The following is an 11,889-nucleotide window of genomic DNA, read 5'->3' as shown; positions in this document are numbered from 1 at the left end:
ATGGTGACTATGTTAACTCTAGAGTTAAGAGGGCGTATGAGAAAGACACTGAGGTATACCTTGATGCAATTGGACAGCCTAGTGTGGTACCTCGGGAGTTCAAGGCAAGAGATGAAGTTAAATCTGGATTTGAATCTATATTTTTGTGGATAACACCAAATAAGAACTTAGAGTGGATTACATATACTATAACCGACAGAGATTCATTAACTATACTGACTCGGCTCTAACGGCGTTGGGGGAACAGGTACAGGCTACCAGTAAAATGTCTTGGCAAAATAGACAGGCTCTCAATTGGCTTTTGGCAGAGAAGGGTGGAGTTTGTGTTATGTTCGGGGATGATTGTTGCACCTCTATTCCAAATAACACTGCACCTAATGGATTCTTTGCAATCACTATGGCTAAACTTAAAGGGTTAAGAGAAGAGGTTAAGAAAAATGCTGGGTTGGACTCTCATGTTTGGGATTGGTTGGACTTAGCATTGGGGAAATGGGGAGCCATGTTTGCTAGGATGGCCTTTATGCTGGGAGGGGGGTTTTTGGCTCTGGGTATTGTATTTTGTTGTGTTTTACCCTGGGTGAAATCACTTGGGATCCAGACAACGGTTAAACAGATGTTTGTAAGTAGAGCTGACACTCCGGTGATAGTTGATCCTGTGCCGGGTAGGCCAGGCTACTATACTGATGGAAATGGACAGTTATGCAATGTGGTTGGTGGACCCCTTGACTGCTCTTTTGGTAATCCAAACTGCCTGTATGGAGTGGTCTCTGGAGGTGGTTACAACTTGCCAGGGTTTTCATAAGGATGGTTTACATGTACAGTGCCTTGCGAAAGTATTCGGCCCCCTTGAACTTTGCGACCTTTTGCCACATTTCAGGCTTCAAACATAAAGATATAAAACTGTATTTTTTGTGAAGAATCAACAACAAGTGGGACACAATCATGAAGTGGAACGACATTTATTGGATATTTCAAACTTTTTTAACAAATCAAAAACTGAAAAATTGGGCGTGCAAAATTATTCAGCCCCTTTAAGTTAATACTTTGTAGCGCCACCTTTTGCTGCGATTACAACTGTAAGTCGCTTAGGGTATTTCTCTATCAGTTTTGCTGATATTCCAAATTCATAGGACAGTCAACTGATACGTATCCACAAAAAGGGTATGTTCCATAGTAAATACAGGGGTATGTATGGTTTTAATATTTCTATTTTTGCTTATGGTCTTGTGTTTTAGTATGTTTTGTTGAATGTTTTTGATAGGTATATCAATAGATATATCTGGTTTCTTTGAATTAAAAGTTAGTTTTGCCTTCTAAAATGCTAGGTTATATTTAAAAACATGTAGGTAACAGTGGGATATCCCGGTTATAAGTGTCTATGGACCATGTCCTTAATCTTTTAACAGAGGTTGGTATCATGTTTGTTGAAGAGGTGTCTGAGAGGGAGAATCATGTTGAAAGCTTAAATTTAGAATGATGTGTCAATTTTATTTTGTAACTGCATGGAGGCCTAGTGTTTTCTCATATTCAATTTATTATTTGACTCATTGCTTTATTATATATATTTTTTCTTTTTCGCGTAGCTGAGAACCTCAGACAAGGTTATGTATTTACATGCTCATGCTTTAACAAAATATAATGTATTATTTTTGTTACTATACCGAACTGGATATTTTACTCTTATGAAAATACTAGAGATGTTTGGTGTAGGTGATTAGGAAGTTTTATTTTTTAATAATTTTTTATTGATTTTCAAAAAAAAAAAAATATATATATATATATATTTTTTTTTTTTTGATAATCGACTGTTTATTATTTTCCATATATGCCCTTTTTAAGTTTTTGGTGCTTATTAAAGGTAATCCAAACTGCCTGTATGGAGTGGTCTCTGGAGGTGGTTACAACTTGCCAGGGTTTTCATAAGGATGGTTTACATGTAGATGCTGACATTCCAAAGTCATAGGACAGTCAACTGATACGTATCCACAAAAAGGGTATGTTCCATAGTAAATACAGGGGTACTATGTATGGTTTTTTAAAATTATTTTTTATTGATTTTCCAAAAAAATATATATATATATATATTTTTTTGATAATCGACTGTTTATTATTTTCCATATATGTCCTTTTTAAGTTTTTGGTGCTTATTAAAGCACCAGAGGAGGGTTATGTGGGAGAAATTAGGTACATATATGGATAAATATACTGTCCTATATAAAAGAGGGATGCATTTGCCATTCTGGTAAGGTACATTGTCTATTGTATAGGACAGGAAGCCAGAGAAAGACCATGGGAGTATGGAACAGCTGGGAACACTAAAGTAATGCAGACACATAGACGCCTAGAAATGGCTGGACATACAAAGGTCAGAGGGATATACAAAGGAGGGGGTCAGCCAAATGACCAACTGATTGATTATAGACATAACTCACATATCCTTAGGACATGAAGACGCTGAAGGAATGACAGGGGAGACCCACAGTCTGCTGACCCTAGATAAAGACACACATTGAGCTAAGTGCAGGGACAAAGCAAGCCTATAGCATAGAGGAATGTATAGTATTTTTAGTATAGCTGAGCACGCTAAAAACAGAGGAGACACATAGTCTGCTGACCCTAGATAACACACAAACAGGAGAACGCAGTAAGCTGAGTGAAGGGTCAAAGCAAGGGTCTTGTCACCATTAGGATCTAATGGAAAGCAGATGGGGGCGTTATTGGGCTGAACAAGCAGAATGCACGGATTGGGATGTAACTTAATTTGCATATGGGAGGGACTTATATGGTAGGTGTATAACTCAGAGCGAGGGCTCTGAAAAAGTGTGTGTATTCCGCGGACCGCTCCGGCTTAAGATACTGTTGTATTAAAAGTCTACATTGATTTTCACAAAGTTCTTGGTTGTGTCATATTTGAACCGATTTGCCACTACACTATTGAAATCAAAGGACTGCACACATAGGTGTGGTATATAGGTGCCCCTATTGAAATCAAATCAGACATCAACAGCATCATCCTGGAAACCCTAGACCCACTCCAATTCACATACCGCCCCAACAGATCCACAGATGACGCAATCCCAATGGCACTCTACACTGCCCTTTCCCACCTGGACAACAGGATCAGTTACATGAGAATGCTAAGCTAAGCTAAGGAGCCTGGGACTAAACACCTCCCTCTGCAACTGGATCATGGACTTCCTGATGGGCCGCAATGGTGGAAAAAAATCATATTTAGATTAGACATGATATGTTGAATTAACCTTAGAGAATTGTCTCTTGTTATGTGCTCGTATTTCTTCGCTGATTCAGGCTTGTCTTTGTGTGACTTAGTCACAAGACCATACAGCTAAGAGCCGTTTGTGTTACGACTGCAGGGTGACACACATCCCATATCAGGGTGTGACACATCCCGTATCAGGGTGTGACACATCCCGTATCAGGGTGACACATCCCGTATCAGGGTGACACATCCCGTATCAGGGTCTGACACATCCCGTATCAGGGTGACACATCCCGTATCAGGGTGTGACACATCCCGTATCAGGGTATGACACATCCCGTATCAGGGTATGACACATCCCGTTGACACATCCCGTATCAGGGTGTGACACATCCCGTTGACACATCCCGTATCAGGGTGTGACACATCCCGTTGACACATCCCGTTGACACATCCCGTTGACACATCCCGTTGACACATCCCGTATCAGGGTGTGACACATCCCGTATCAGGGTATGACACATCCCGTTGACACATCCCGTTGACACATCCCGTTGACACATCCCGTATCAGGGTGTGACACATCCCGTATCAGGGTATGACACATCCCGTATCAGGGTATGACACATCCCGTTTCAGGGTATGACACATCCCGTATCAGGGTATGACACATCCCGTTTCAGGGTATGACACATCCCGTATCAGGGTATGACACATCCCGTATCAGGGTATGACACATCCCGTTGACACATCCCGTATCAGGGTGTGACACATCCCGTTGACACATCCCGTTGACACATCCCGTTGACACATCCCGTATCAGGGTGACACATCCCGTTCAGGGTATGACACATCCCGTATCAGGGTATGACACATCCCGTATCAGGGTGACACATCCCGTATCAGGGTATGACACATCCCGTATCAGGGTGACACATCCCGTTTCAGGGTGACACATCCCGTATCAGGGTGACACATCCCGTATCAGGGTGACACATCCCGTATCAGGGTGACACATCCCGTATCAGGGTGACACATCCCGTATCAGGGTGTGACACATCCCGTTGACACATCCCGTTTCAGAGGGTGACACATCCCGTATCAGGGTGTGACACATCCCGTTGACACATCCCGTTTCAGGGTGTGACACATCCCGTTTTCAGTTCCCGTTTTCAGTTCTATCTGAAGGAAGTCATCTCTATAGAAACGGGCAGGAAGTAACAGAGAAGAGTGTGAGCCTTCGTCAACGTCAGCAATCTGAACAGACAAGCTTTTCCATACTCTGTTTCTACACACTAACTGTCATATAGAGGAGAGGAAGTAGTGTTTATACTCTGTTTCTACACACTAACTGTCATATAGAGGAGAGGAAGTAGTGTTTATACTCTGTTTCTACACACTAACTGTCATATAGAGGAGAGGAAGTAGTGTTTATACTCTGTTTCTACACACTAACTGTCATATAGAGGAGAGGAAGTATTCATATTGAGTCATTCTTTGCTCGTCATGAGGTCTCAGAGGTAGTCCGTACAGACAACCCCTCACAGTTCAGCTGATAACTCACATTGAGTCATTCTTTGCTCGTCATGAGGTCTCAGAGGTAGTCCGTACAGACAACACCTCACAGTTCAGCTGATAACTCACATTGAGTCATTCTTTGCTCGTCATGAGGTCTCAGAGGTAGTCCGTACAGACAACCCCTCACAGTTCAGCTGATAACAGCTGATAACTCACATTGAGTCATTCTTTGCTCATCATGAGGTCTCAGAGGTAGTCCGTACAGACAACCCCTCACAGTTCAGCTGATAACTCACATTGAGTCATTCTTTGCTCGTCATGAGGTCTCAGAGGTAGTCCGTACAGACAACCCCTCACAGTTCAGCTGATAACTCACATTGAGTCATTCTTTGCTCATCATGAGGTCTCAGAGGTAGTCCGTACAGACAACACCTCACAGTTCAGCTGATAACAGCTGATAACTCACATTGAGTCATTCTTTGCTCGTCATGAGGTCTCAGAGGTAGTCCGTACAGACAACACCTCACAGTTCAGCTGATAACTCACATTGAGTCATTCTTTGCTCGTCATGAGGTCTCAGAGGTAGTCCGTACAGACAACACCTCACAGTTCAGCTGATAACTCACATTGAGTCATTCTTTGCTCTTCATGAGGTCTCAGAGGTAGTCCGTACAGACAACACCTCACAGTTCAGCTGATAACTCACATTGAGTCATTCTTTGCTCGTCATGAGGTCTCAGAGGTAGTCCGTACAGACAACCCTTCACAGTTCAGCTGATAACTCACATTGAGTCATTCTTTGCTCTTCATGAGGTCTCAGAGGTAGTCCGAACAGACAACACCTCACAGTTCAGCTGATAACAGCTGATAACTCACATTGAGTCATTCTTTGCTCATCATGAGGTCTCAGAGGTAGTCTGTACAGACAACCCCTCACAGTTCAGCTGATAACTCACATTGAGTCATTCTTTGCTCATCATGAGGTCTCAGAGGTAGTCTGTACAGACAACCCCTCACAGTTCAGCTGATAACTCACATTGAGTCATTCTTTGCTCGTCATGAGGTCTCAGAGGTAGTCCGTAAGACAACCCCTCACAGTTCAGCTGATAACAGCTGATAACTCATTGAGTCATTCTTTGCTCGTCATGAGGTCTCAGAGGTAGTCCGTACAGACAACACCTCACAGTTCAGCTGATAACTCACATTGAGTCATTCTTTGCTCGTCATGAGGTCTCAGAGGTAGTCCGTACAGACAACACCTCACAGTTCAGCTGATAACTCACATTGAGTCATTCTTTGCTCTTCATGAGGTCTCAGAGGTAGTCCGTACAGACAACACCTCACAGTTCAGCTGATAACTCACATTGAGTCATTCTTTGCTCGTCATGAGGTCTCAGAGGTAGTCTGTACAGACAACCCCTCACAGTTCAGCTGATAACTCACATTGAGTCATTCTTTGCTCATCATGAGGTCTCAGAGGTAGTCCGTACAGACAACCCTTCACAGTTCAGCTGATAACAGCTGATAACTCACATTCAGTCATTCTTTGCTCATCATGAGGTCTCAGAGGTAGTCCGTACAGACAACACCTCACAGTTCAGCTGTTCAGCTTTCAGTGATTTTGATCAGCTGTAGGGGTTCAAGCATGTCCCCTCAAGCCGACTGTACCCACAGTCTAATGGGTTACAGGAGAACGGTGTCAGAACAGTCAAACTACTGCTTAAGAAAGCTCTGGACTCAAAGACAGATCCGTATCTAGCTTTGTTAAACTAGAGGGCTCCACTAAAACATGGCCTGTCTCCTGCAGAGCTGTTGTTCATCAGGAAACTCCAAACTAGGTTGTCCTCCGAGAAACAGAGCAGCAGGACGAGGTGATTCTTAACGGAGAGGAAAGAGGGAACAGAAAAGGTACTATGACAAAGGGTCCAAGGTGCTCCGTGATCTCAGTCCAAATGATAGGAGGGGGGGGAAATGCATGATGGGAAAACATGGAACGTTGAGGCCCGTGTGGTGAAAACAGTGGCAACCAGGTCACAGGATGTAATGACACCTGAGGTAGTTACGTCCAGGAGAAATAGGAGACACGTGTTCCATGTACCTGAGTGTGAGCAGACAGACAGGCACTCCTGTATCAGACCCACCAGGGCAGCCTGTTGTAATGAGACGGTCAGGTAGAGAAGCCCAGACACTCCTGTATCAGACCCACCAGGGCAGCCTGTTGTAATGAGACGGTCAGGTAGAGAAGCCCAGACACTCCTGTATCAGACCCACCAGGGCAGCCTGTTGTAATGAGACGGTCAGGTAGAGAAGCCCAGACACTCCTGTATCAGACCCACCAGGGCAGCCTGTTGTAATGAGACGGTCAGGGAGAGAAGCCCAGACACTCCTGTATCAGACCCACCAGGGCAGCCTGTTGTAATGAGGCGGTCAGGGAGAGAAGCCCAGACACTCCTGTATCAGACCCACCAGGGCAGCCTGTTGTAATGAGACGGTCAGGGAGAGAAGCCCAGACACTCCTGTATCAGACCCACCAGGGCAGCCTGTTGTAATGAGGCGGTCAGGGAGAGAAGCCCAGACACTCCTGTATCAGACCCACCAGGGCAGCCTGTTGTAATGAGACGGTCAGGTAGAGAAGCCCAGACACTCCTGTATCAGACCCACCAGGGCAGCCTGTTGTAATGAGACGGTCAGGTAGAGAAGCCCAGACACTCCTGTATCAGACCCACCAGGGCAGCCTGTTGTAATGAGACGGTCAGGGAGAGAAGCCCAGACACTCCTGTATCAGACCCACCAGGGCAGCCTGTTGTAATGAGACGGTCAGGGAGAGAAGCCCAGACACTCCTGTATCAGACCCACCAGGGCAGCCTGTTGTAATGAGACGGTCAGGTAGAGAAGCCCAGACACTCCTGTATCAGACCCACCAGGGCAGCCTGTTGTAATGAGACGGTCAGGGAGAGAAGCCCAGACACTCCTGTATCAGACCCACCAGGGCAGCCTGTTGTAATGAGACGGTCAGGGAGAGAAGCCCAGACACTCCTGTATCAGACCCACCAGGGCAGCCTGTTGTAATGAGACGGTCAGGTAGAGAAGTAAAACCTCCTCAGAGGCTGATTGAGGAAGTAGAAATGTGTTATTGAAACAAAGTGTTCACTATGAAAAGAAGTGTAACCAGAGGGAAGATCTCAGCTCAGTGCTCAATATTAACTATACTAATATAACAATGTTAACTAATGACTTATGTTTTAAATAACAGTTGTTTTCTTTAGTATTTATTAAGGGCTCTAAACTTGGAACAAAACTATTTGTCTCCCTCTTGCTGTTGCATGCAGTTCCTCTCTCTCTTCCTCCATTCCTCTAACCCCTCCCTCCTTTCTAACCCCACCCCTCTGGCAGAACCAGGAAGTCCCTCCCCTTCCCACAAACTCTCTTCTGAGGAAACGAAACTGATCTGAGTCTCTCTGTCGTCTGTCTGTGTGAGAGTGAACAACCGTCCAAATGGCTCAACAGGGAGTTCTGCTGGACCAGGACCAGTTCTGTTGTTCTGTCTGTCTGGATCTACTGAAGGAGCCGGTCACTATTCCCTGTGGACACAGTTACTGTAGGAGCTGTATTGAGGGCTGCTGGGATCAGGATGTTCTGAAAGGGGTCTATAGCTGTCCTCAGTGCAGAGAGACTTTCACTCCAAGGCCTAATCTGAGGAAAAATAACATGTTGGCTGAGCTGGTGGAGAAACTGAGGAAGACAGGACTCCAGGCTGCTCCCCCTCCTGCTCTGTGCTATGCTGGACCTGGAGATGTGGCGTGTGATTTCTGCACTGGGACCAGAAAGCAGAAAGCCCTCATGTCCTGTCTGGTGTGTCTGGCCTCTTACTGTGAGACTCACCTCCAACCTCACTATGAATCTCCTGCTTTGAAGAAGCACAAGCTGGTCAAAGCCACCGCACAACTACAGGAGAAGATCTGCTCTCATCATGACAAACTGCTGGAGGTTTACTGTCGTACCGATCAGCAGTGTATCTGTTATCTGTGTACAATGGATGAACATAAAGGCCATGATACAGTGTCAGCTGCAGCAGAGAGGACTGAGAAACAGGTAAGACCAGAACAACTTGTTGGTGACTGTCTGATAAACAAGGAATTAAAGATACAGTAGGAACTAAATCTGTTTGAATATGAGATCATTATATTATATACAATATGAAATGGATCCACAAATATGAACACAAACCTTGAGTATATTGAGTTTGTTTCTCCAAATGTATCACCATTTTCTAAAGTCAAACACTATTATCATTCTGAATGGCCTTTTATGAGTCCAAAGTTCAGTCTCAACCCCTTGATACATGTAGGCCTACCATAAAAACTATAATCATTCACATAGCAACATAATATAATATTGTAAAGGGACTTCCTCAGGATTGTAGACCTTCCTCTCTATGGGTCCTATGTCACATTACTATACTATTGATCTACTGGACTAATAAAGCTTGATAGCTCATTGAAGAGTGATTCTCCACAGAGGCAGCTGGGGATGAGTCAGCAGAAGGTCCAGCAGAGATTCCAGGAGAGAGAGAAGGAGCTGAAGGAGCTCCAACAGGCTGTGGAGTCTCTCAAGGTGAGTATTGTTGACCAGAGGAGACACACCATTTCACTTCTCTCCTCCAGTCAGAGAGAGAGAGAGGGGGCCCCTATCCAATCCCACTGACCCCACTGTTGGGAACAGGCTGTCTGGACCCCTTTCAGAGAATAGACTGGTTCATGTAACCGACTGGGCTGCCTCATCACATAACCATGAGTAACCATGACGACTCATGTCCCCTATACATTAAAATGGAACTGTCTCTCTCTCAATTGAATTAAATTCATAGGGCTTTATTGGCATGGAAATATATGTTTACATTGCCAAAGCAAGTGAAATAGACAATAAACAAAAGTGAAATAAACAATCAGAAATGAACAGTAAACATTACACTTGGAAGGGATTTGGGGGATGGGGGAGGGTCTATTAGAAGTTAGTAGGACTCTTTTATTTTCTCAGAAGTACTGAGTTAGGTAGGAGGATTTAGAGGTGTAAACCGTGATTGAACACACTCCAGAACAGTAGGTGGCGCCATGCACCTTTAACGTTGGTTTGAGGACCTCCATTATATCATAGAAGAAGAAGTTGGTCTGTGAGGGTTTTGTTGTTCCTGAGGAGGGCTACTATTCTTTTCTCTTTTGGTTTTCAAGTATTTTCAGAATGTATTAAAGCCAAAGCTAAAGCTTCCCTAAACAATTCAATATATCAGTCAATATATTTTCTCTGTGATTTATTTTCTCTCCGTCAACCGTTCCATCGCATCTTAACCGTCTTACCGGGCGGGCACAGGACCCGGGGAGGCTGCTGCTGCAGAGGCTGCTGCACCGCTCGTGACTGTCAGTCCTCCTTGTAGCTCATTGGTTAAGCTGTGGCTCGAGCCTGTTAACAGTTAACGGACAGGAAACGGCTCTGACAGGACACATTCATGTCGAGGCAGTGATGTGAATGTGTGGTAAGTTACAATAGAGAGAGAGAGTTTTCACTACTATAGACTTTGGTCATAATCAAAGCTTTGTTAACCAATAGGTTTTTATGTGAGGCTGCCTGTAAGTTACAGTGTAACAGACGTTACTAACGGTAACGGTGTCTTTTAAATTCGACATAAGTTATGTGGCGATGATATCTAGTTAACGTTGTATTTAATGTAGTGTAATGACCTGACTAGATCATAAAGGAACAATTGTCCAGACAGAGGATTGAGTTACGAATTGACGGTTTATTAGCAACTTTACACAGGCTACTGTTTGGCCTTAGCTCACGCCAAATAAATGAAAGATACCCCACAAGCCAATCGGGACCTTCTCTTGTGAAGCCCAGACGGAAGAGAGAGAACAAAGGCTGAACCTTAACTTCCAATGCCCCGCCCCCTCCACGCCACTCCGCCAACCACCAGGATGCCCGGCATCAGAACATCCCAGGCATTCCTGTGATTGGCAGATAGCAGGTTGATTGGCATGTCGGACCCCGCGAACACTGGGAACTGGTAAGTACAACACAACCAGCTACTAGCCGAACACATAACACACAGCTGTCTGTGCGGGTCGCTACAGTAGTTTTACTATCTGTGCCAGGCTAGAAATGACACAGATAATATCTAGTTAACGTTGTATTTAATGTAGTTTTACTATCTGTGCCAGGCTAGAAATGACACAGATAATATCTAGTTAACGTTGTATTTAATGTAGTTTTACTATCTGTGCCAGGCTAGAAATGACACAGATAATATCTAGTTAACGTTGTATTTAATGTAGTTTTACTATCTGTGCCAGGCTAGAAATGACACAGATAATATCTAGTTAACGTTGTATTTAATGTAGTTTTACTATCTGTGCCAGGCTAGAAATGACACAGATAATATCTAGTTAACGTTGTATTTAATGTAGTTTTACTATCTGTGCCAGGCTAGAAATGACACAGATAATATCTAGTTAACGTTGTATTTAATGTAGTTTTACTATCTGTGCCAGGCTAGAAATGACACAGATAATATCTAGTTAACGTTGTATTTAATGTAGTTTTACTATCTGTGCCAGGCTAGAAATGACACAGATAATATCTAGTTAACGTTGTATTTAATGTAGTTTTACTATCTGTACCAGGCTATAAATGACACAGATAATTCTAAACGTTGTATTTAATGTTAACGTTTTTATCTTTACTATCCAGGCTAGAAATGACACAGATAATATCTAGTTAACGTTGTATTTAATTGATCACAGCTTTCTGCTTTCCATGTAGAGTTTTTGGTAAAAAAACATTACATTTGATTATTTTGTCAGTAATGGCTGCAAAAATTGGAAAAAAATCTTAGTTTATCTTTGTCAAACATGAGATGACACAAACACACAGAGACAGTGTTGTGGCAAAGCTACCAGGAAACTATCAATCATGGGAACATTACTCAGATTTGAACATCTGACCCTGCTGGTGATATTGCAGAGAGAAGGGAGTATCTGAGGAGAATTGTTGTGGTCACATCAATGTTAGGAAGACAGGGACTCTCTTTCCGTGCCAATGATGAATCTAGTGAAAGCACAAATAGAGGGAACTCTCAATAGTCAAACTAAAATAAA

The 11,889-nt window shown here is 43.7% G+C and overlaps 1 protein-coding gene and 1 long non-coding RNA gene across 2 annotated transcripts in view; both read left to right on the top strand.

The window, feature by feature from the left end:
• The first annotated feature begins 8,172 nt into the window (after positions 1-8,172).
• LOC121843854 (E3 ubiquitin/ISG15 ligase TRIM25-like) overlaps positions 8,173-11,889 on the top strand; it is a 12,145-nt gene continuing 8,428 nt past the window's right edge. The window contains exons 1-2 of the mRNA XM_042313725.1: positions 8,173-8,830; positions 9,257-9,352. Of these exons, the coding sequence (XP_042169659.1) occupies positions 8,234-8,830; positions 9,257-9,352 (693 nt within the window). The 5' untranslated portion in view covers positions 8,173-8,233. The remainder of the gene's footprint in view (positions 8,831-9,256; positions 9,353-11,889) is intronic.
• LOC121843855 lies at positions 10,111-10,804 on the top strand. The gene is made up of 2 exons (XR_006081763.1): positions 10,111-10,268; positions 10,634-10,804. It is a non-coding gene; the product is annotated as an uncharacterized LOC121843855 (long non-coding RNA).

Source organism: Oncorhynchus tshawytscha, unplaced genomic scaffold (genome assembly GCF_018296145.1).
Source record: "Oncorhynchus tshawytscha isolate Ot180627B unplaced genomic scaffold, Otsh_v2.0 Un_contig_5174_pilon_pilon, whole genome shotgun sequence".
Taxonomy (NCBI): Eukaryota; Metazoa; Chordata; class Actinopteri; order Salmoniformes; family Salmonidae; genus Oncorhynchus; species Oncorhynchus tshawytscha.
The sequence above is the reverse complement of the archived record's forward strand: the minus strand, read 5'-3'. Positions and strand labels throughout refer to the sequence as shown.